The following is a 26787-nucleotide window of genomic DNA, read 5'->3' as shown; positions in this document are numbered from 1 at the left end:
TATCGACTTCACTTTTGATTTTGGCAAAAAATTTATCCAGGGGTCCTAAAATAGTAGTCCCTATCGTTTCTAGGACAGAGTTTACCTCGGGTGAAGACATCTCCTAACCAGGATGAGAGGAAAAAAAATAATAATAAATAAATATAAAATATATACCAACGGAACCAAAAACCTCTATGGGATATATATGACAATGGCGAACCTGCTCCGCCTAGGGTATCGTTAGTAGCATAGGGAATCTATCACAAGATTACATATGGCACAATATTAACAGATCTATAACACATGAATAGGGGCAAAGGCAGTGGGCCCGGCCCGGCCTCCTTTGGCCCCGGACGGCCACAGACGGTCCCGCCCTTGTCCCGGGCTTCTCCCGGCGCACTCCCGCGCGCTCCCGCGCAGCGGGACTTGTGTACTTGCTTTATACCGCGAGAGAGTGGGGGGGAGGAGCCTGCAGGGAGAGCTGCCCAGGTGGATTGAATCAGGGCAGGCGGGCGCTTCTGGGCTCTGTAGTCCTGCGCCTCCGCCTGCTCGCAGCCCTGCAGGTGACCTTTGACCAAAACCCCCCCACAGACGAAGGGTCTTGAGAGGTGCCTCCCACGCGACGCGGGACCCGCGGAGCGGGTACCGCGAGGTCCAAAAGGAAGTGCTGGTAGTCCTGAAAGGAAGGTGAGATCCGATGCCTCACAGCGCCGTGGCCAAAAGGGAGGTCCGCAGTGTGTTACACCAGTAATCCGGCTCAGAACCCTTTTCTTCGCACCAACGGGGGAGGAGCCTGCAGGGAGAGCTGCCCAGGTGGATTGAATCAGGGCAGGCGGGCGCTTCTGGGCTCTGTAGTCCTGCGCCTCCGCCTGCTCGCAGCCCTGCAGGTGACCTTTGACCAAAACCCCTCCACAGACGAAGGGTCTTGAGAGGTGCCTCCCACGCGACGCGGGACCCACGGAGCGGGTACCGCGAGGTCCAAAAGGAAGTGCTGGTAGTCCTGAAAGGAAGGTGAGATCCGATGCCTCACAGCGCCGTGGCCAAAAGGGAGGTCCGCAGTGTGTTACACCAGTAATCCGGCTCAAAACCCTTTTCTTCGCACCAACGGGGGAGGAGCCTGCAGGGAGAGCTGTCCAGGTGGATTGAATCAGGGCAGGCGGGCGCTTCTGGGCTCTGTAGTCCTGCGCCTCCGCCTGCTCGCAGCCCTGCAGGTGACCTTTGACCAAAACCCCTCCACAGACGAAGGGTCTTGAGAGGTGCCTCCCACGCGACGCGGGACCCGCGGAGCGGGTACCGCGAGGTCCAAAAGGAAGTGCTGGTAGTCCTGAAAGGAAGGTGAGATCCGATGCCTCACAGCGCCGTGGCCAAAAGGGAGGTCCGCAGTGTGTTACCAAGTAATCTCCACTGTTTTGTAGATTCTCAATCTTTATTGAGTTTAGGGAAGTAGGGTATTCTCTTCCCAAATTTTGGATGCACCAGATGATCTATCTTGAAAAGGATAATAGTGTTCACTACTATATGAGCGCCGACTAATCCCATACACCCACAAGCTTTGAATGTCTTTTTAAGATGGAATTATTGCTTACCTGTAATTCTAGTTCTCCTTCAGGGGCATCTTCAACATAATATGTTGATGGAATACCCAAGGCTTGGCTTAAGTAATTCAGGGGCTACTGGGGTAGAGGTATCAGAAACAGCATGGAAGTTGGTAATGTGACAGCGATAAGACAGAGGTTGTGCTGATGAACAAATGCTGCAGGAGCTATGACGACACTGGATCCACAGCATGGTTACCATTATGGGGAGATAAAGGATTTGTTGTAACCTACAGAAAGATTCTCTTGTTATTACATTTTTGCTAGGGGTGAATATGTTTGTCTTTGAAATGGCACTACATTTGGAAAGACTGCAGCCTTGTCTTTGTGAAGTTAAGGTGCAATTTTGTAAATTGATGTACATTATTTTGTTTTCGTTTTCATACCTCCTTTTCCCTCTTGTGCTATTTCTGTGCCCTGTGCCCTCTTTTGCCTTCTCGTTGTTCCTCCCATGGTTTTCCTGCTGCTGTGTCCCCTGCGGTTCCGCCTCCTGCTCACTACACTTTGCTTTAGTGTAATTGTATTGGATTTTGTTGTATTTGTTTTTTTGTTTTCATTTTCATTCCTCCTTTTCCCCTCTTGTGCTATTTCTGTGCCCTCTGCCCTTTTTTTGCCTTCTGTATCCTTCCCCGTTTCTTTCCCCGTTTTTCCAGCCGCTGTGTCCCCTGTGGCCTGGCCCACCCGCTCGCCCATTCGTCCGCACCCACCTCCCAGCTGCTTCTCCCTCCCACCTCCCACCACCGCTGAAGGCGCGCCTAAGGCAAACCCGTCTGCCCCATCTGTGGCTGGACTGTGCCCAGCGCCAGAACCCCTGGCCCCCACGAACGCCACAACGCCCGTCTCCACTACGATGCCAGCACCCTCCACGCACTCAGTGCCGGACAATCAAGCACATGCTTCCTGGCCGCCCCGAAGTGAACCCAGGGACCCTTCTCCGGCCGGAGCTGCAGTCTCAGCTTCACCAGCCTCCAAGCCACCAAACCACCCACCAAGAAAGGACACAACCACCTCAGATGCATTCTACTCAACACCCCCTGCGCCAAGAAACACTCCATCGAACTCTGGGACCTACTTGACCCCCAACATCGCCATAGCAATCCCAGATGGCTACAAGATCACCCGCAGAGACCGCACCAACAGAACAGGAGGAGGAATAGTCATCGTCCACAGGAACACCCTCAGAATCTCGCCCAACACCGACGACACCCTCAGCACCGCCGAACACCTGCACTTCCAGATCCACATGGATCCCAACACCACCCTCAGAGGAACCCTCTACAGACCCCCCGGACCACGGCCCCCGTTCAGTGACACCATCGCCGACTTCGTCAGTACACACACCCTCGTCTCCACAGACTACATCCTCCTCGGGGACCTGAACTTCCACCTCAAGAACAACAACGACACCAACTCCACAACCCTGATTGACAACCTCACCAACCTCGGTCTCAGACAACTCATCACAACACTCACCCATCCTGTCAGCCACACGCTTGACCCCATCTTCTCTGCAAGCTCCCCCGTCTCCTTCAGCCACACCACCAAACTCCACTGGACCGACCATCGCTGCATCCACTTCACCTTCCGGAAACCCACCTCGCACCACCTCACCCAACAGATCCCTCGCCGATACTGGAGCAAAATCACTGAAGACCAGCTAAACACTGCCCTTGCCCGAAGCCCACCCTTCAACCCCACTGACCCTGACACCGCCAACCGCAACCTTAGACAGTGGATCGAGGACTGCCCCACTCAAGAAATCTAGTTGGTTCACCACGGACCTCAAGGCTTCCAAGCTAACCTGCCAACAACTAGAGAAGAAATGGCACCGCGAACAGACACCGGACAGCTACGCAGCCCCGAAGAGTGCCATCCACAGACACCATCACCTCATCAGATCCGCCAAAAGGGCCTCCTTCAAAGACCACCTACACATCAACGCACACAACAGCAAAGAGCTCTTCAATATTGTGAAGGAGCTCTCCAACCCCAGCTCCAACGCCAATGACATGCCACCTTCGCAAGACCTATGCGACGGCCTAGCCACCTTCTTCCATTGCAAGATCGCAGACATCCATGACAACTTCAACACCCTGACCACCCGACAATCACCGAGACCTCCGACCTCACAACCACCATCCTCACCGACCCCCTACTCACCTGGACCAAGGATGACACCATCAAAATCATAAACCCCATCCACTCCGGCTCTCCATCTGACCCATGCCCACACAACATCTTCCACAAAGCCAGCTCCACCATCGCACCACATCCCCGCAAGTCATCAACATCTCCTTCAACACCGCAATATTCCTGGAAAGCTGGAAGCACAATGAAATCAACGCCTTACTCAAAAAACCCAAGGCGGACCCCAAAGACCTCAAGAACTTCCGACCCATCTCCCTGCTCCCGTTCCCAGCGAAGGTCATCGAGAAGACCGTCAACAGACAACTGACCCGGTACCTCGAGGACAACAGCATTCTGGGTCCACCCCAGTCTGGGTTCCGCAGCAACCACAGCACCAAAACTGCCCTCAGCGCTGCCACAGATGACATCAGGATCCTACTAGACAACGGCGAAACCGCGGCCCTCATCCTCCTGGACCTGTCAGCCGCCTTTGACACTGTCTGCCACCGCAGCCTATGCACACACCTCCAAAACGCTGGAATCCGAGACAAAGCACTGGACTGGACCACCTCCTTTCACTCCGGCAGAACCCAGCGCGTCCGCCTCCCCCCACCACCGAGATCATCTGCGGCGTACCCCAAGGCTCTTCCCTCAGCCCGACATTGTTTAACCTCTACATGACACCACTCGCTCACATTGACCGACTGCACAACCTCAACATCATCTCCTATGCCGACGACACTCAGCTGATCCTGTCCCTCACCAAGCACCCCCTCACCGCCAAAACCAACCTTTACGAAGGAATGTGAGCCGTCGCAGAGTGGATGAAGATCAGCCACCTGAAGCTGAACTCGGACAAGAGGGAAGTCCTCATCCTCGGCTCCGCCCCCTCAGCATGGGACGACTCCAGGTGGCGGACCACACTGGGAGCAGCACCAACAACCACAGACCACACACGCAACCTAGGTTTCATCCTCGACTCAACACTCTCCATGACCAAGCAGGTCAACGCCGTCTCGTCCTCCTGCTTCAACACACTCCGCATGCTCCACAAGATCTACAGGTGGATCACCACCGAAACAAGAAAAACGGTCACCCAGGCCCTTGTCAGCAGCAGGCTAGACTACGGCATCGCCCTCTATGCAGGAGCCTCGAAAAAAACTGAAGAAACGACTACAACGTATACAGAACGCCTCTGCACGCTTGATCCTCGACATCCCTCGCCGCAGCCACATCACACCCCACCTAAAAGACCTTCACTGGCTTCCCGTCAAAAAGAGGATCACCTTCAAGCTCCTCACCCACGCACACAAAACACACCACAACACCGGACCGACATACCTCAACAGCCGACTCACCTTCTACATCCCAAACCGCCAGCTCCGCTCCACCGACCTCGCCCTCACCACCGTACCCCGCATCTGAAGAGCAAACACCGGTGGCAGATCGTTTTCCCACCTCGCCACCAAAACCTGGAACTCCCTCCCATCCTCCTACGGCAGACCCAGGACCGACTCACCTTCAGGAGGCTACTCAAGACCTGGCTTTTCGAGTAGTAGCAGCAAACTCCCCTCAGCGCCTTGAGACCCTCACGGGTGAGTAGCACGCTTTACAAATGCTATGATTGATTGATTGAAGAAAAGATACATGAAAAATTAGGGTTACAAGGTATAGGAGCCACATTTCATGCATGGTTTGTGCAGAGCGCTTAGTCTGGAGAAACACAAAGTTAGAAATTGAAACCAAATGCAGTGGTTGTCGATAGTAAAGACTTTGGGGGACTATTTATATGTTGGTAGATTGGGTACTCTTCCGCATACATACAATTACAGAGCGAACATTTATTTTTGTATGGAAAGCTTCGAGCCCACAGTCATATGACCAGGTGCTGCTTAGGTAAGCCCTCCATCACTACTAAGTGATGTAATACTGTGTGTTACTGTTCCTCACGTGAATGATGTGAATTTCAGGATGAAAGAATGTTGACTAAACATCCTAGTACTTGAGTCTATGCCCCTAAGTTTATGCATCATTTCCAGTTAATTGTGATGTATTTATTAGATGTCATACTTTTCAAACATAAACTTAGAAACATTCCTGCCCTGATCGTATTGCAAACTTCTCGTGTGTTGGAGTGATCTGCCTTATACAGATGCCGCTCTCTTGAACATTGCTATACCAGACTCACACACCGTTTGGCCCATTGTTGCTGTTGCCGTTACTGTTGGACTTGTTTGCCCCTTTGAACTTGAGTTTTCATCACTCGATATTAATCTTACGATCAGACCACCCGGTTATCCACTCAGGAAACCTGTCACTAGAGAAGTGCACGTTATGCTGTGAACGGTGAACTTATTTTCCAGGCTAACTACTCCCTCTGGTAGACGAGTGTTCCTTCATTAACTTGCTAGCTGCAAGCGATTGCAACATTCTTTTGGCATAGCTCGTCGATCTTTATTATTTAGGCTTTTGTATCATCTTAATCGTCCCGCTCGTTCACAGACGCTTATAAACATATATCTACGTTTGTTCGCCCTCGCGCCCTGAAGAAGATGGTACCCCGGTATAGGGGGTGTAACCGAAACGTGTGTCGACGTCTTGATCTTATATGTCCCCTAGTCTTATACTTCACTGATCAATTTATGTGAAGATGTTCTAGTGTTGATGTCATTTACACATTTAACCGGTATTTGGCTTTTGAGATGTAGGTGGCATGATTCCTGGATTCGGTATCTTACCAAATTGGTAATTTAAGGAATCAGTAAATTACCGAATTCTTAACATACCGATTCGGTAAATTACCGAATCCGTAATGTAGGGAGCACTCAAGTTAGTGCATTCCTGAGTTAAGGATTCGTTATTTACCACCAACTACAAGTTGGTGGTAAACATCGAAAACCTTTGAAAAAGCAATTGTTTTGCTTTAACTACAGTGCGATGTGGCAGACATACATGCCCTTAGGGCATGTATGTGTGCCACATGTGCACCCATGCACTATTCAGGGGTGCAACAGGGTGTCAATGTGACACCCTGCCACCCATGAAAATGTTCCCCCTATTACCGATTCGGTATTTACCCAATCGGTAAGACTGAATGCCTTCCCATTCATTCCTATGGGCCTCCAGTCCCATAGGAATGAATGGGAATTACCAAATCGGTAAATACCGATTCTTAATTACCGAATCATACCGATTCGGTAAAATTTACCAAATAATTATCTACATCCCATTTACCTATTCTTAAATTCCCGAATCAGTAACATTCGGTATTTAAGAATAGGTAAATTTACATTACCTACATCTGGCCCTAAAAGTATAATGAGTTTGGGAGGCATAAATTTGTTTCATCCGAATTCAACAGTAAAGTTACTTTTTTTGTACACTTCACTCACCACAGGTAGTGATAGCAAGCAGAAAAGGACTACTCCAGGGTGCGGCAGAGGGATCGCATCTCACAAATAGCATAAAAAGTCATTGCTAAATTTAAGTGAAATTCCTTCCGACGCAAAAATCAACCCTGCTTGAAATGCGGGTACCATTGCACCATGATGCAAGGGCGCCTGCGTTGGCGCTAGGCAGCCTCAAGTGCGGCAGTGAAGGGAGGGAGCTAAAGAGCATAGCGTCCTAGCGGCTTATATATGGGATTTCGGCATAGGGCAGCACAGCATGGCACCTCACTGCGTTGCCCTACGGCACAGTGGAAGGGCAGGAATGCACCGTATTTAAGCAATATTGTGCATTCCTGCCCTTTCTGCCTGCGCTGGCGCCATTGCGGTAGCCTTGCACCAACTCTGTTGCATGCCGGATTGTTTTCGCACAGGAAGGGGCACCTTACTGCACAAAAACAATCCTAAGAGGAATTTTCCTCTCTTTGAGATCTGAATATATGTGTCTGATGTGAAGATTGGGAACCCCAAGCATCGAATGCCAATGGACACTTGCCTGTTTAGTCTGTGAATTGGATGAATATTATATTCTAAAAATTAGCAAAAGATACCTGACAGATATCACAGGAGTGTTTGTAAGTCCAATATATCCTCAAAGTGAACAGCTTTACAGATTAAATGTGGTACCCGGGCTCTTCTGCCTCAGTGTCTGAGACTCTGGACTGTCTATTAATAAACAACATCCAGTGAAGATGGGGAGGTACTCTACACCTGCTCTGCTACATGAAGACATGGAGAGGATACTATAGCTCTCGAATGCACATGAAACAGTCTCAGAGGGAATCAACTGGAGAAGAGAAATCCACCTCTGACACTGTCTCCTTTCTCTTTCAGTGGGACCTCGTGTGCGAGCATAAATGGCTCAATAAGGCCTCGGCCACCTTTTTCTTCATCGGGGTCACCGTGGGAGCTGTTTTGATTGGTTACCTTTGTGACAGGTACAGTATCGTATGTCCATTAGTTCCATAATGTGTTTGAATAGAGTTGTGTACAGCCGGGGTTTTCCTGTTGTTTTTTAGGTGTATTTCAGGAATGCAGAAAACAGCTTTCTGCCTGTTGGAGTGTGACTGAGGATCATTTAACCTCTTCCATGCTCATAACGAGCTGAGCTCGTCATGAGGCACGGCGCTCCGGTGCTCATGACGAGCTCAGCTCTTCATGAGCCGTGGAACGCTCACACGCGTGGATAATTCCCCTGCTGTGCTGAGCATTCCAGGGAAACGGGTCTGTGGTCATGACGAGCTGCGAGCGCTGTGCCTCATGACGAGCTGAGCTCGTCATGAGCACCGGGGCGCTGCGCGCGTCCCTCCCACCCCCCCGCACAGCGGGGGAATTAACCCCGCACGGAAGGGGTTAAGGAAAGGTGTTCAACAAGTGGTCAGTTGTTGCTCTAACTCACTGTTAACCTTTCAGCATGGTATTGATGTTGCAGGTTCACTCAAATGTTATGTTATGTTAGCTAATATTTATAGAGCGCACGGCTACTCCTCGGAGTGTCCCGGCGCTGAGAAAAACATAGACCACATAACTTCGAACAGAGCATTCCATTGCTATGAAGCTCACAACTGAAAAAGCCGCGTTTTCAGACTTTTCCTGAAAGTAAGGAGGTCCGGGCTCTGTCTAATGGAGAAGGGTAGGCTTTTCCACAGCCGAGAGGCCACTGCATGAAAGATCTACCCTCTACCCGGGAGAGCTGAACCCTTGGGGTTGAGATCAGAAGCTGGAAAGAAGATCTCAGCGTACGCTGTGGAATATAAGGTTGGACTCAATCCCTAAGGCAGGGGGCTCCAATCTTGTGGAAAGCTTTCAAGACCAGGGCTTTAAAATAAATTATTATCCACTCCGGCGGCCAGTGTAGCGAGGACAGAGCTGAGTAGTGTGGGTTCTGGATCAGGTGACTACTGGCGTAACAAAACGCAAGGGGGCCTCCCTGCAAGTCAGGTGGAGGGGCCCCCTTCAGTCTCAATCAGGAGCTCTGCAGCCTGAGTGCTGTGCGGAGGGGGCCCTCTTGAGCTTGGGGGCCCCCCCGCACCGCAGGGGCTGAAGGGGCCTGTGTTATGCCCCTGCAGGTGACTGCATGCATTTCATTTTCATTGGCCCGCAGCAGTCCGCCTTCAGCCGTGGGTGTCACCCGGCTTTGAAGTGGGTGGATTCTGAATTTTGATAGACAACTCACACCACTACTGGAGCACCTGAGCACATGGCACCTTGGCCCAAAGTGCGCATGTCAGGTTCGATGGCTACCTTTCTCCAGCCAGCCCGACATTCACATTAGAGGCCTCTCTCCACCTGCACATTAGGGACTGGGGGTTGATCAACTCCGTAACCCCTGGTATCCTAATGAGCAGTGAGTTGCCCTGCTCAAGCCAATCCTGGCACTGTTTTCACACTGTGTAACAGCAAGGGAGCATTCTCTGGATTGGCTGAGAGATGCTGCTAGGCCAGTGTGCTGTTTGATTATTTAATTGCAAAGCCAGGAGGCGACGGCGGCAGAAGTAGTTACGCGACCCCCAGCTGTATATTATGTGGAGCGTGATATTTCTCTAAAGGCTTTCTATATTAATGATGTATATGTCTATGTTTGACTTACAACACATAGTAGAGTAAGACCGCTTGGCCGTTTTTATATGTCACCATCCTTTACCTTCACTACCCTTCACCTTATCACTTCCTTCCCTCCTTCTAGGGGCACTGTAAATATATTCTGAAGTATACAACAAACGTTTTTTGGCAATTTATACATGACAAGATTGTGATTAAATAACAATGATTGTGAATTCAGTGTAATAATTCTTTGAGTCACTTGTGATATATATTTGTGGTTCTATTGCTGGGACCCCTCTTACCAGTACTATAGGCGGCAGAAGGATGGCATAGAGTGAGGTGGAGACCGATGGACAGTTTGAAAGTCAATTCTTTGAGTCAGGGGGAACATGGAGGAGATCACTGATTTTACCACCAGGGAAATTATATCTGGATAGTAACAAACATATCCTAAACAGATAATGGTGTGAGGGTGGGGTGTTATTCGCCGAGGGGCATGGCAGTGTTGTGGCGCATTGTGCATTCGATATCCCATCAATTTTTTACTCCCACACAGTGTTAAGACTCCGCTCATTTGGTACTGTCCAAGTTATCTGTGTCTTCCTCCCACGTTGAGTTATCAGAAGTTAGTTCCCCTCATTCTCTCAACATGGAGTGTCATGTTGCTAGTTCACATGCAACTTAAGGGATAGCAGTTTCTTTTGGGAGACCAGTGTACATTTTTTTCTGCCTTTTATGGGTTTCTGGTTGTTTCTCCTTTATCGTCTCTTCTGCCTCAGTCTTAGACTTCAGCTGTGGATTTTCAAGTAAGGTACTCAAGGCATGCCAGCCTACGGATGCATAGAAGAAAAGTCCACTGAAGGCTAATACATGTTAAATGCAAAAACATAGCAAGCACTAAAAATACTTCAAGGGCCCAATTATGATGTCGGATGGACGGCCACCGACGGCCTGTCAGTGTCAGTCCATCAGACATGTGGTTCCTCGGTCCGACTCCTTCATTATGATGTGCGGCGGTCAGAGGCAGCAGGTGAAGGGACCGACCGACGCTTTCAACGAGCTCAAGGAGCCTGCCCAATGGCCGGTCGGAGCGAAATACCCTACAATGGGTCAGTGCCTGTTCAGGCACCGACGGCCTTTCCATGGTGGTCTGGCCGCCACAGAAAGGCTGTCAGAAAGGAACTTTGGGGGCCCCTAGTAGATCCCCCATCCTCCTGGGCCTCCACTCCCTCCTGGGAGCACCCATGCTCCCCCTCAAACATTCATGCTCTGTGTGATAGGCAACACGTGGTGCCTGGTACACCGTGCAGGGATGTTTCCAAACATGCACTTATGCATTGTGACTTAAGATGCAGCCCTTTTGCATAAATTCATGTTTCCAACTCCCTACAGGGCGGTCTGATCATAATTTGGAGGTTGAGACCGCTGCCTACTTATCAGGCGGTCCTCATGCCGAATCTATATGGCTCGTCCGACCGGCATCGCAATGAGGGCCTTTGTGTTAATTTGCAATTTCAATGGACCACAGCTATGAGCCAAAGCCATTGAAGCCCAGAGTACTGAAGTCACTATATTTTTACGTTATTTTTATACATTTTCTATCAAGCAGCACACATAGAATAGAAAACATGTTCAAATATAAAACTATGATAGAGGCGGGTACTGTTAAAAGTTGACCACTAATGTTACAGTTTCTCACTTTACTATGCCAACCTCAAAACAAGGCGGTACAAAAGGGGTGGTGATGGAAAGAGCATCTGAACCAATCAACTCACACCCAGTCAAAAGATCTGCGTTTACTCATCACTGTTCTTTAGCCCACTGTGCCACCCCAGTTCAGACATGGCCATATGCAAATCAGTCTGACCCTGTGCCTCATGGGAACAGTCCAGCCCGAACTGCCAAGCCATGCCTTCCCTGGACCGGAAACAAGCTACCGAGGACCGGTTTCTGGCATTTCAGCCGTCTTCAGCCCGGCTTGCTTGAATCAAAGTGGCAAAGTGAGCAAGGGACTCACGTCTGAGCATACCCTGCCAACTTATGGCAAACAAAGCGGTACAAAAGGGGGTGGTGATGGACGGAGCATCTGAACCAATCAAACACTCACACGATTTGGTAGATCTTTGAGCAACAACGAAAACAAGTTCATGTTTCCTCGTATTTACAGTGCAAATCTGTCATTTAGCTCTGTGGTTTATTGTGACCTCTTTCAGTTTTTATGAGAGGACACATTTTGCACTAAGAAAATAGCAATAGGAAACAAAAGCACTGTTATGTTGTTCCTATGTGTTTGTGTTGAATTTCGATTGCGAATGGACAGTTTGTGGTAAAACTTTACAGCGAAGTGGCATTATTTCGAGAATTTTGTGTACCAAGCATAACATGTCTTTATTTCTGCAAACCTGTTAAATGATGCTTAAGCATAAGCATAGTTGGTTGAAAAGGAATTTGATTAGAATAATAAGAAATATTTCCAAAATATGAATACAATGTAGATTAATTTACAATTTAGTATAGGTCAGTATCTGAAAGATCAATTGTGGGCTTTGTCAAATATTCGGTTACTACGAGGCAATCGTGGGGTTCCCCCTCTTTGGCGGGGGGCATTAGAGAAACAGGGTGTACAGTGGGGCAGTGAACTAGGGTGATGGGTGGAGCAGACAATAAAAGCACCTTGTATCTGGACAATCTGGCATTGGAAAAGTGTTGGGTCTTGGTGTTGAGAGCAAGAACAGAATGAGGCAGAGTGAAACTCAAGGTATCAAAGTATCAACTAATAGAGGGGCATATTATCAACGGCCAGCGATAATTATCGCTGGCCGTCTTTAGCGATTTTTTTAGTATCGCAGGCTATCTCTGGAATTTATCGCCCTGGTAGTGCGCTATTAACAATGCGTTTCTCCAGGGCGATATAAATTTCTGAGATAGCAAGGTTATCGCCATTTTGCATGGCTTTTTCTGATCACCATGAGCTTGCACCAGTACTCCAAGAGAAAATCCTTGTCAGACTTACAGTTCCCTTGTACTGATGGCTGGATTATGATGCTGCTCTGTTTTACCAATCTTGTACTCGGAGAAGGGTAGGAAGCCCATTTCACATAGGGTGAAAGGGGAATTGGAAGCGTAGCACCCACAGAAAACATGCACATAATACATTAAAAACATCATAATCCAAACACACTTAATCCATACTAATATAATAAAGAGAGAGCCTAAACCTTTGAGGCGGGTAATCTCAGGAACCACAGCACCAATCACGACACCCAATACAGCGTTGGAAAGGGCAGTTGCAGTAGAAGGACATAGGCTATGCAGATGCCCACCATATACATTTAAAAGGTAACAGAACCGTGCCAGCATAATAGTCCCTTGTGGGCGTGTCAGCATTGTGCTGTGGGCGTGTGCTGGGGGCGTGACGAACGCTGGGGGCGTGTGGTACGTTTCGCCCTTCATGCCATGTCTCATATTGTGTGCTAATCCCACCCTGCTCCCTTTAAATACCCCTGCACCCCATAATCATAACCCACCCTTACTCCTTAAAATACCCCAACACCCTTAAACACTAACCCATCTTAACCCTATAAATATACCCTGTACGCCAAAACCCAAACCTATCCCTAAACCCTAAAAATACCCCTGTACCCCAAAACCAAAACCTAGCCCTGAACCCTATAAATACCCCTGTACCTCAAAACCCAAACCTAGCCCTGAACCCAAAACCCAAACCTAGCCCTGAACCCTAAAAATACCACTGTACCCCGAAACCACCAGTGGACCCTAAAATACCCCTGTACCCCAAAACCCCAAACCTAGCCCTGAACCCTTAGAGTACCCCGGTACCCCAAAACCTAAACCTACCCCTGAACCCTAAAAATACCCCTGTACCCCAAAACCCAAACCTAGCCCTGAACCCTAAAAATAACCCTGTACCCCAAAACCCAAACCTACCCCTGAGCCCAAAAATACCCATGTACCCCAAAACCCAAACCTTGCCCTGAACCCTAAAAATACCCCTGTACCCCAAAACCCAAACCTAGCCTTGAACCCTTAAAATACCCCTGTACCCCAGAACCCAAACCTACCCCTGAACCCTAAAAATACCCCTATATCCCAAAACCCAAACCTAGCCCTGAACCCTAAAAATACCCTTGTACCCCAAAACCCATACCTATCCCTAAACCCTAAAACTACCCACGTACCCCATAACCCAAAACTATATCTGAACCCTTGAAATACCCAAACACCCCAAAACATATACCTCAATATCCCAAAACATATACCCCTACACGCATACTTACCTTATCCAAACATTTAAAAAAACATGCTTTTACCGTTCATGCATTTAGAACGAATTTCGTTGTAAATGTATGCGTGGTAAAAGCATATAAAATGTAATGCCATGCGTTATAATGGCATTGCGGAGTCATGGTACTTTCGGAATGAAAGTATGCAGAGTGATGGTATGCGGAAAGAAAGTTGCGGAATAATGGGTGTTTACCCTCCCCCGGTAAGTACATTGGTGGCACGGCGGCCCACATCTCCAGCAACATACTCATATTTTTTCACCACCCATTTGAAAAATGCACAGGTCTCTCTCATTGATGGCCAGCACCGACATACACTTTTAGACACACCTCCCGTCACAAGTTCTAGAATTGCGAACTTTAGAGCTGGGGAGCTACGTTCGAATCTCGGCATCAGCTCAACATACTGTGATTCCAGGCAAATCGCTTTGTCTCCCCGTGACTACCACAAATGAATGTGTTCTTCTGTAATGTAAATTGTGCTCATGTCATGTTGTCGAGTTCGCGCTATATAATATTGCAAGGAAAAATAAAGTAGGGAAACTCGAGTTCACACACTACTGAACGCTCACTCTTAAGTGCATCAGCAGTGCGCTGTGAATCGGAGCGTTTCACAGGCCTGTCACAGATTAGAAATGGTATCAAAACGAAATCCTACAAAACAATATATTACTGGCCGGCAGCAATTCATACCCGGACAACGTCGGAACGGGCTGCAAGTAATAAGTATAAAAGCAATAAACTATACATATAAAACACTCCCACCCACAAGTTAATTTATTTTTCATTAATACATATAATTCAGCAGCAGTAGGGTGTCTTGATAGTGGCTTCACTCCAACATAAATTCACTAATGTTAGTCACTCCAAAAATGCATGAATGAACCGAATATCAAATCATAAAAATAACTGCATTAAAAAATCGACCCTTATGAAATCGTGAAATTTGCAAAAATGTGTAAATCAAAAAATAAACCAAAAGCATTGTTTGAAAAAGAAGATATAATAAAATATGTCTGCAATCAAACCAATACAAAAACACCAAAAACAAATGTCCTTAAAGTATCTTCTCTTCAGTAAAACTAAAAGCAGAGAAACACAATACATCCAATGGAACTGCACATAATTTAAATGAAAAGATTACATAGCATTGAGATAATGACAGTTTCCCATACCTTGCAATACAATAAATGGATTTTAAAATGGAAACGTCGGGCAAAAATCCTGAAAACCATTGAAACCTATTAAAACACTAACTAAAACCAAACCAACACTAAATAAGCATAGCACAGAAGCTTGCAACGTAGCAACACTTCTATTACATTAGAATTGACATGCAATCCAAACACATTACACCAAATCAACAATTATATAGTAGACAGTGCACAAAATAATGCTACTTACAACTTACTACACTCGAATGCACTTAATATTAAATACTACCACTCATTTTATCAGTAAAAGTAAACTTAAAAAAGTCTTACCTGAAGAGATGGCACACTGAACCCCCTTTGACCATAACAGCTTGAAACCAGAGAAAAAGACTTAAATTCATTTATGCACAGGAAAAGAAATGGCATCTTTAATGAAATATAAACTAAACTAAATGTCCATAGAAATCAACGAATCCATAGTTTAAATTGTATGTGCAAAACAATAATTGCAATGCTCAAATGTATATAATATAGTAACAAAAAATAGGTAAATAAACAGTGTTGTACATTGTTAACATCTGTGAAAACATGTTATACATATAAACAAAATAATGTTTAAAACATTTAAATATATATTTAAAGTTTAAGGGACTTATTACAAGTTTGACCGTCAATGGACCATCGCCCGGCAATGGGTTCCAACGACAGTGAGCCATCCGCCATATAACGAGTTGGGTGCATAGGCTTTGTGAAAACTGCTGCCAAACCACTGACTCTGCCAGCACCCCACCGACCGCCGGGGGCGTGGCCGGCAGAAAGCAGTCACCATAGGGTGGTACCGAGGCACAATACTGCCATCCGTATTATGAATTGGCTTCCCCACGAGCTGAGCACGGCTGCCGGACTGCCACCTAAAGGTTGGCGGAGAGGAAGGATTGGGGTGCATACTCACCCCTCTCCAGTTCTTCGCAGCAGATTTCGACTTTGATCCCTTTCTCCAGGTCCCCCTACACAGCAACATCTTCACCCTGAAAGCATATTTCATTATGTAAAAAGTAATAAAACTGTTAACAAAAAGAAACTGTAGTTTAACCTTTTAAGTGCCGATGTTGGCCAACACCTCCACTACCTCCCCAGTGCATGTGTCAGCCATTAACCAACACTGGGTAGGTTTTTAATGGTTCCTCTGGTGGCTTTTTGCTTGCCTGAAACAGCCTGATTGTCTGTATTTTTTCTCTAATGACACTCAGTGAGAAGGGCGCGCTGACTTAATTCTCAAAAAGTAAAAGTAAAATGAGCCAATGGAGAAATTACACCTGATCTTCCTCCACCCGATGCAATCGATTGCTTTCCAAGCCTCATCGCGGTTTCATTTCTGACGGCCGTATTACAATGCAGGTGGATGAAACTGAAAATGGCTAGTCCTTCCGGCCGAACAGTCAAAAAACACAAGAGGGCCCCTGAATACAGAATGCTAGGGGAAGAAGGCAGAGAAATCTAATAAAAAAACAGAGAGAACCTCCCCTAGAACGCAATATACAGTTGGGTATTAACTCCAATTCTTTCCAGATATCAGCATTGTCCCACACAGAACGGTTTATTTCAAAAGTAATATCTATTTATTATTTATTTCATCATCAAAGAACGATCATAAATGCGATAGAATCATGGACATATATACAGTCTATTTACATACATGTATATACATTACAGCCTTCAAACAACCTAAAAATTTTCAACATCCACAAATACATCCATACTCTCAACTCTCGTGTTTCGGAACAGGACCGAATATACACCAATCCTTCGTCAGGGCACACAATGTAGATTATTCTTATAGTATCTTCTCCTCAATAGGGGATATCACTTTGTATCCAGTACTACAGTCTTCATAGAATACACGTGAACTTGCACACAAGGCTGTATCTTCAATTCAATAAACTATATATTCATATCAAATCATAAACTCCAATCCAGGAGAGAAACACGGTCTATCGCCTCGAGGGACGTATATTCGTGGATGTAAAAAGAAGAGAAACTCTTTCTCTAAAGCGTCATAAGCGGCCATACAATTCAGTACACGATATTGGAAAAATTCCCAAAGATGTCATGGGCCAGATGTCCTAGAGCCAAATTGCAGGGTCAGCCAAAGGTGTCCTAGAGGGGTAGAGCGGCAATCAGGCCTTACGGATCAAGTTTCAATGAAGATGTCTCAGGGATCGAGGCTTGCCTCATGGAGGCTCGGAGCGCGTACGAGGAAATCGTGTCCTATATCGTAGAATAACGTCGCCCGAGTCCTGGATAAACGTTTATTCTCGTTTATCCAGGATTCGGGAGACACAGAAAAAGCTCCCATAGAGAAATGGGAGTATGCGTCTGCACCATTGTAATTGTGGTGTCAGGACTAACGATTGGAGGTTGGTTGGGCCCGAAAACAAGACTTTGTCGGTCAGAGGAAACTATGACGATATTGCAATCAGACCCCTAAATGGGGCATCAGTCTTTTTGCCCCTTGGGAGGATATATCATGGGCATGGTCATGTTTCCCCCCAAATAAATGGGGCATCAGTCTTTCTGCCCACCCAGGGGGTGAATTGGGTAAATACCCTTGATCTGCCTCCCTGCCAGGGAGACAGAAAGCCCATTTGATGCCAGGGAAAACTTTTACAAAAAATAAAAATGGAGCTGGGGCTGCCCATTATGTGCATAACCATGCATCCAACCCAACGAGATAGGGAATCAACCTTTCTGTATACCCTGGGTTAGCATAGTAGGGTAAATACCCTGGATCTTCTTCATTGGGGTTTGAAAGCCCACTAGATGCCAGGGAAAGTTTTTCTTTAAAAAGATATAAGGGTGTGGGCTTCCCATAATGGCCATTGGAAAGCCCCCCTTCCAGCTAAATGGGGTATCAGTCTTTCTGCAGCCTATGGGGGTGTATGGGTGTAATTACCCCAGAAACTTGAGGCCAGGGAAAACATTTTTTTTAATAATATGGGGTGGGGACTGCCCATCATTGGCATAGCCATTCTCCCACCCCAACTAAATGGGTAATCAGCCCATTTGACACATGGGGTGACTATCCAAACCTGCCACTGCAGGGGCAGAAAGCTTACTAGATGCCATGAAACGATTTTTTGTGAAGAAATATAGGGCAACCCCCTACAACTCCTAAAACAGAACAGTCAGTCTGTCTGCCCCGTGAGGGTCCAATGGCAGTTATTACCCCCATCTGCCCATAATGTTAAACTAATGCCACCATGGGCAGGGTCATATCCCCAAACCAGTGCAGCCATGTTTTCTGCCCTTTGAGGAGCAGATGGGGCTGATTACCTCCAAGCTCCCCCCAGGGGGCAGAAAGCCCACTAGTTAAGGCGGCATTTTAGTTAAATATAGGGGGCAGGGCTGCCCACCATGGGCATGGCCATGTTCCCATCTCACAAAGAAAGGAGGCAGCCTTTATACCCTTCCTTGGTGTGGATGGGGGATATTACCACAATCTGCTCCAACTAGACAATAGGGCCTGCATTCAGAAAAAAATATTTTGGGGGCAGAATCCCCCCCCCCCTTTCGGCATGGTATGTGCTCCAGCCTGGGTCCAATAGGATTTCTGCCCTTCCTGGTGGATGGATTAGGTATTTATCTCAAATCTGGCCCCCTGCGTGGCAGAAAGCCCCCTATAAAACAGGAATTTCACAATGGTGCCAAACCTAACAAAGGAATGGGGCGGCCTACCCTGGCATCGAGTTGTACACTTGCCCCAGTGGTGCCAATAGTGTCTTTCAGTTCCCTGGGACAAGTAGGAGGTTTGTTCCATTTGGGAACAATGCCCCAAACTTTCCCTCAGGGATAGAACATCCACCAGACACCAGGGTTTTTGAATTTGGGGCAAAACAATGTGCTGTAGCTGTGGCACTCTGGCATTGGCTACACTCCCACCAACAAAGGGCCAACCCTTTTTTTTCTCCCAAGGGACAGACAGGAGGTGTGTCCCCAATTTACTCCTGTGGGGCAAAAAGCCCACTGCATGCCAGGAATATATATGTTTTTCATAAATTAACTAGGGTAGGTCTGGCCAATCTTAACAAAACATCAGGCCCCATCCTCATGCCTAACGCCTACTAAACAGTCTTTCTGCTCCCCTATGAACTAAAGCATCCCATCCCTATGGCAAGTGAGAGGACATTTGATTTTTTTCGGTGTTACTTTTACATTTTGGTCAGGCAAGTGTGGCTAGCTCCCAAAATGGTGAACTGCTGTAAGTTTTGAGCCTGGGTAGGCTGCCACCTGGAAAAACCTACCAAACCCAGACAGTTCTGAAAACTAGACATCCGGTAGAGTCCGGAGGGGTATGCTTCACGTAGATCGCACACCATGTACTTTCTCACAATGCCCTGCAAACTACAAACTTCTGGAATCTTTGGGGAGCCACAAATTCTCTTCCACAGAGCGTTGTCCAAAGTCTCTTGATAAAAATGGTTCCCACTTGTGTGTTTGTGCCAAGAGACCTTGACACAAAAGGCCCGTTAGGACTACTGCGGCATTTGGAGTTGTGGTGTAGAGTGAAGTAGCTTATAGTGTACTAGAGTCTAGCTTATATAGACATAGCGGAAAAGTGAAATTTGGTAGGGATATAGATTATGGAGAGAAAAGGGTAATTTTTTGTAGTAGCTCTGAATTGATTAAACATTGTTAAAGTTCTAAGTCACAAAATATTTAGGGCCTGATTACAATGACAAAGGGATCTGTCATGCGAGCGCATTTTTGGTAGTTCAACCACCGTCTCCTCGGTAGTCCAACTGCCCGATTACAATCTATGTGGTGACAGGGCTGTTAGACCACTACCACCACTGATACTTCTGCTCCTGCGACAGGAGAAGCAGAGGCATCCAAAGAAGGGGTTCCCACGAAGCTTCCCGCTGAGCCAATCATGACCTGCCTTTCTGCCAACCTTTTCCTGGTGGGGACACGCCGAGGGTGATTGTGCCCTTGTGTAGAATCACCGTTGAACATGTAAAGCGCTCCAATGCATTTGGGTAGGTTTCTCGCTATGTCAAATTGCAAATTATTTTTTAAAGAACTAATTACGCCCAACTCGCTGCATTCATGTGCCGAGATATGCATGTCCATTTAGTTAACCAACACCGCAGCGAAATGTACGGCTGTCATGACACCACCACTGTGAAACCACCAGCGTCACAGGACACTCCAAACATGGCGGGCGGCGAGGCTGGCGACTCGGCAGGGTACTCGGTGCCTCTGCTGCAGCAGTCTGCCTGTCTTACCGGTGAACTTGTATTTGGGCCCTATGTTATATATTGTACCGCAGTATGCCACGGTACCTTTGTGGTATACCACTGTACATGCATATCTCATGGCAGTATATAATTCGCTAATGGCAGGGATTAAAAAAGTAAACGGCAGCCATGTAGTTTTGACCACACTTTGGATGAGTTCTGGGTTACGGCCTTACCTATAATTAAGTAGTACGTTTTGTTGTTTTTCCCTACCTATTTTCACTTCACTAAAGTGATAATTGGTAGGGAAATGTATTTTTACTCATTTGTTTTTTTATATTTTTTGTAACTAGTTCAATACTTTATAAATAGTACGGTGGCCCTGTGTTAACTTTTTAAAATTAAATAGATAAAACATTGAAAATAGACAGTAGTACTTTTGTATTTGTTGTACAATGTATTTTTAGCTTTTTTATTTATTGTTTTAAGTGGGGTGGTACCTCCTAGGTGATACTCTGTGACTTTTCTTAAAATAGATAAAAACATATACTTAGTTTTCCCTAAAGTGGTGATAGGTGGGGAAAATATAAAACTGGCGACTTCCCTTTATCCTAGGACCACATCCAGAACATCACCAAAGTGTAGAAAAAACAACATGGTGGCCTTTTGCAAAGTCATCCATTAGCCAATCATACACTGACTTTTCCTCTGCAAGTACCACAAAATGACCATGGTTTCACTGATATATAACTAAGTTTTGCTGCCATGTAAGTCTGAAATACTTACCCCATCTCGCTCTCCTACCAGAAAAACAAAATCTAGGTGCCATAAAGTACATACCTGCCAAATTTAATTGAAATCCGTCTGCCCATTTTCCAATTCGAGTACAAAGTTTGTGAAAGATATTGGTGGAAAAATGTGTTTTGGTCCCTTCTCTTTTCTTTGCTACCCCTTGAGAAATCACTGCAAAAGTTTCTATCGTCTGCCAATCTAGAAAGATCAATAGGTCTGCAAAGTTTCGTGGAGATTCGTCTCACTGTGGCTAACTTAATTAGCGAGCACAAACCCTTGATATTCCAATCTCTGGGAATTCTAACTATAACTACAGAATGACTTCCACCACTCTGTAATATATAGTGTGCTAAGGATACATTTAAAATCACATGATCATACCAGTACCAATTTATAAAAGGGTGAAATGCTTTTGAAGTAGTTGCACTTGACTAAAGAGGGACATCAGTTTTTAACTTGAGATTCTGCAGCTTTATGAAAGAGCTTCCAAACAGTTGCTTCTTGAAAAGGGCAGCTAGGACTATCTTGAGGAACAGTAGTCTTGTTAAAGACTACAAGCTGTGGCTCCTTCCTCCAAAGGGACACTAAATAATGACTTGAAGTATTGCAGCTACGCCAACGGCCAGACCTTTTGGCTTTGCTAATGCTTATTTTTGAGTGTTACCTCTATATAAAGTGAATGAGCTGTTGAATGCTGGGTCTGGTCATGTTCATACTTAAAGAGTGGTCTGGGGCATTCTCCCTTGGCCACTTCATGACAGTACTATCTTGATAACTGACAGGCGTTCCATAGAAATTTAATTTTGGTCTCAGAATATATATAATTGCATGTAGAATAATGTGTGATGTTGCAACTACACATAAAGTTACTTGCAGGGTGTACAAAGGAGCCCAAGAGGAGTAGTAAGTGGCAAGACATGCAGGCGCCCAAAATTGCCAAGTGGGTCGTTCAGGCACTGGGGCGCTCATTTAAATGTATTCTCAATGGGCGTCTGTTGTCCATATTCCTGGAAGCCTGCACATCACATGCCAAGATATTTTTGATTTAGACATCACGTACAACCAAAGAAGAGTAGGAATAATATAAACACCTTTTTGTTTAATTTTTGTATGCTACTATGGCAATTTATGCAACTGATTTTGAAGATGTGACTGCTGGTAAGGGGAGCCAATGGAGTTTATCAGGATGTGGGGGTGATGTGATCATATTTCATCAGGTCCTGGATAAGACCAACTGAAGCATGTAGAAAACCCTTGGGGTGCCAGTGTGGGTTATGTTGCCATCAGAGCATTACATTACCACCATCCAGGTGTAATAGGAGTTGAATAGCAGTGCGGTAGTCACTTTCTCGAAGAAACGGTTCAATTTCTTGATACGAAAGAGCTGGGAGTAGGCTGTCTTTATTTGTTTGGCAGATTGATGTCAGTTGGTAAAACAGGAGAAGAACTAGATCAGGAGATTGATTACAGGTGAATCCCAGGTGAGACTTTATGGTACATATGTGGGCGGGATGGTTAACAGTGTTGAAAGCAGCTGAGAAGTCAAGCAACTTCAGGAGGCACATGCCATCTTCATCTGTGGTCAGGAGGGCTATGTCTGCAATGTGTGAGTTAGTGGACCCTTTGCTACAGCATGATCTGAAGCCAGTTGAGTAGCATGCAGTATGTGGTTAGCATTAATGTGACCTTGGAGTTGAACATGGACTACTTTTTCAGTAATCTTGCCGGTGAATGGTAGGTGAGTGATATGCAGGTACTGGGTATAGTCATCAGGGGCTACTGTAGTTTCTTTAGAAATGGGAGGATTTGTCCAGTCTTGAAATCTTCTGAGAAGATACCTAGACTGAAGGAGACATTGAAAATGGCAAGCAGGGCTGAGAGAGCTTCCCCTTAGAGAGCTTTAATGAAGGGCAAGGGTAATATTCATATTCACAGGTAGTGGGTTTGAGGGAGCTCAGCAGGTGTGTAGGATTTTGGAAAGATAGGCTTTTGAAGGATCAATAGTGTGGGATTTTACCGAAATAGGTGGGCGTAGAAAATGAAAGCGGTTCAGTGTTTTTACAAAAAATGAATGAATGTCAGTATTTCTAAAGCGCACGCTTACTAAGAAGTGTTGTGGCACTATTGTAGAAAGTAAGAGAATGCAAAGTAACAACATTAGAGAGTGTAAAACCAAGTTTTTAGTTGCTTTCTGAAAGACTGTTCCTTATCCATTTGGCGTAACTCAGCAGGCATGCTTTTCTAAGCTTTCAGGCCAAGGAGGGAGAAAGATCTTCCTCTGGGTTTTGCTTGTTTAACCCTTGGATCTTTGGCAAAATGGCCAAAGGAGGAAAGAAAGGTTTTTAGGGGAGAGTAGAATGAATCCTGGAGGACAGGTATGCCGGTCCAGACTGGTGCAGAGCCTTGTGCATAAGAGTCAGGATCTTAAACTCAACCCTTTTTTTAATAGGAAGCCAGTGTATGTTCCTCAGATGAGACAAGATCGCGGCTCGCATGAGTAACTGAAGAGCCAAATGGGCAGTTTGATGGCATTGTACACTTCTCTTTAGTGAGGAATTGTGGGTCTAGCAAGGTGCTGATACAGTGGTTGATTGTGTTGAAAACTGTTCCAATTCTATTGTTGGTTTCCTTCATAGTACTTTGCTTTGGCTGATGTGATGAACCACATGTTGCACGGAGGAACTTCAGTAACATAAGCTCTTTCTTTCCATTTTCTTTTCTGACTGATGATAAATTGTTTATTGCCATCAAGGTCTTTAGAGTACCAGGGTGCTGAAGGCGATGCCTCGCACCTGCGTGTTTTTTTTGGGGGGCATGGATTTTCACATAGTTTTCCATTATTGATTGTGCTGACCACCTCAAATTCTCTCAAGCACAAAATTAAATAATAAACAAGCAAATGATGCGGCACTCCAGTCAGTATTACAGAGCAACTTATAAAAAGACAAATTGTCAGAAACAGAAAAAGCAGGTCATAGTTTAACTTCTTTATTCAAGATTCTTTTCTTTTTTTTAAAGTGAAACGCAGTAGCCAACGCGTTTCATCCTTATGGACTTCTTCAGGGCCAGTTTGGTCTTGCTATGTCCTTTCCAAACTCTGAGTGGGAACATTTTTGACCGGTCGAAGCGTAGAATTTATCAATGGATTTCAATAGTTCCCTTGCAGGAAAGGATACATTAAAGAGAGGTCGTGTACTATAAAGGTGGCTTCAGAGGTGACATCTATTCGTCATCATCTGCATCATATTTATATATTCAAACTTCTGTATCAATCACCATTTCGGTCCTCTTCCGACAGCGTCCCGGCAATATTCCGCTTGCTTTTGCCCCATACCCTGTGTGCATTGCTTTTGATTGACAAAATTAGTAAAAAATGTTATTCTGACTTCACACTAACACTGTACAATACGACTTACTTGTGGTCAGTTGGGTTGCTTGTTAGTTCCTCAGTCGTAGTTTTCAGAGTGAATTAGCAACATCCTATCCATCAATACCAGTGGAGAGGAAGCAGTTTAAGGCAGCAATGCTTTTCATGTGTTTCCCCACAGGTATGGCCGGCGAACCATGGTCCTTGCGTGCTGTGTGTTCGCAGTGATTTTCGAGATGGCCGCTGCAGCATCTGTCAATTTTCCCATGTTTGCAGTCTTTCAATGTCTCGCTGGGGTGGTACTGTCTGGATTTCCTATGATCACAACATCTTTGGGTGAGTTAAGTTGCTTCATTTTGAGCAGAGTGTTTTTTACCAGTGTCAAATTGGGACCTATAAAGGCCGCAACACCCAAGAAACTTGTCTCAAAGTTGTTGATCGCCCACTTTTGCAAGCCATGCCTTGCTTAGTGCAGGAGTTAATTTATGAAGAGATATGTGAGAAATAACAGGTACTTTCACCAGCTTTTCTACCTGTTCTCATACCTCTTCTTATTCCCCATATCATCTTATTTACCCCCCGCTCTTCACACTCCCTTTTATCTTCTCAGTTCTCTTTGTCTCCTCTCACTTTGCGACTCTCTCTTTACTTCTGATCAGCCTGTATTTCTTTCCTTCCTCTCCTCCCTCCTTGTCCTGCCTGTACTTGGTGTAAATGATAGTACCTTGTGCCCATACCTCCATCCAACCCCTTCTGTGGCTCCCTGACATTGACTAAACTCCCATTGACCATCCTATGTCTGGCTCCTCTCTGCTCCCTCTGGAAAGGTTGCACTGATGGCTCACTCTCATGCCCCCTGCTCTAACAGCACTCTAAACTTTGATTGCCCTTCTGTTCAGAACCCTTAAACAGGCAGGTGGTAGGGAGAATGAAGATATCTTTGACCTGACAGTGTAGGTGGCTGTATTGAGTCTTGAGACAATATGGATTCCAGCTGAGGGCCATATGATGTCGCCACAAACCAAGGGGCATACCAGCAAGGGCCGGCGATAATTATCGCTAAGCGCACTTAGCGCTAGGATAATTCTCACTGGTCAACTCTGAATTTTATCGCGGAGATAGCGTGCTATCAGCAACGCTTATCTCCAAAGCGATAAGATTCGGGACGCAAGCTGCCAACTGTGCGATTATCGATGGAAATACAGCAATAATTGCACAACTTTTGGCAACAGCTTGCTGATAGGGCTACACATACTTAGCCAAGATATCCACCTTTCGTAGGATATCATGGCTAAGTCAGTTTCAAAGCAGGCGTAAGGAAAGTAGCGATAACAGAGGTTATGGCTACTTTTCTTGTCACTATGCTTTTTTGCATGAGGCTTGATGATAGGAGAAATGTCGCTTAGCGACATTTCTCCCTTTATCCTGGGGAGGAACGTCCACTTTGCATCTCATTAGAGATACAAAGCTGGGCGTTAAGGGAAAGCGCGAAGAAGCGTGGATTCACACGTTAGTGTGTCCTTGCTAATAGGGTGTTAAAAATATCGCCGCTTTTCATCCAAAAACGGATGCTAAAGCGCGATAATTTTAACTCCGGCCCTTGCTGATATGCCCCCAAGTTGGTCATATCTTAGGAGGTAACGAAGAGAAGGATCGCCAAGGGTATGAATTGGAAACCAGCACAACAGAAAGGCATAGTGGAAAGTCAACCATGAAGAAACTGAGCGGGAAGCAACCAACCAACACAAGGGTAAGAAAATCAGTGTGAAAATGTAAAAAAGGAAAAAGGTCACACCTCATAACATGCTGCCAGGAGAAAACTGCACTTCAGGGATGGTCTCAAACACAGCATGCCCCAAGCGGTGTGGTGTTTAAAGTGCTCAAAAGCTTATCATATAAAGTTTATAATATGCTTAACACTCAATAACAGTGACATTAAAGATAAATGAGATAATTAAGGGCAGCCATTTTTAAATATGTAAAATGCATAAGGAAAATCTTTTAAGTGTGAAATCTAAGAACACCATTTGTATGAGAACTGAGAAAAATGGCCTGATTCATATCTTGGGGAACGAGTTACTCCATCTCTATGGTGACGGATATCCAATCCTGTGGCGTAAGAAGGGGGGTGCGGTAGGTGCTGGCTGCCCCAGGTGTCATCACTGACGGAGGTGACAAAATGGCAAAAATATGGTTATTTTTTTAAATTAAAAAAGGTTTTGGGCTCACAACACTTTTT

At 45.9% G+C, this 26787-nt stretch overlaps 1 protein-coding gene across 1 annotated transcript in view; it reads left to right on the top strand.

Annotated features, from left to right (window-relative positions):
• LOC144821702 (solute carrier family 22 member 7-like) overlaps nt 1-26787 on the top strand; it is a 178883-nt gene that overhangs the window by 49156 nt on the left and 102940 nt on the right. The window contains exons 3-4 of the mRNA XM_078678919.1: nt 7985-8088; nt 24730-24884. Coding sequence (XP_078535045.1) covers nt 7985-8088; nt 24730-24884 — 259 coding nt within the window. The remainder of the gene's footprint in view (nt 1-7984; nt 8089-24729; nt 24885-26787) is intronic.

Source organism: Lissotriton helveticus, chromosome 2_2 (genome assembly GCF_964261635.1).
Source record: "Lissotriton helveticus chromosome 2_2, aLisHel1.1, whole genome shotgun sequence".
NCBI lineage: Eukaryota > Metazoa > Chordata > Amphibia > Caudata > Salamandridae > Lissotriton > Lissotriton helveticus.
This window is presented reverse-complemented; position numbering and strand designations above follow the sequence as displayed.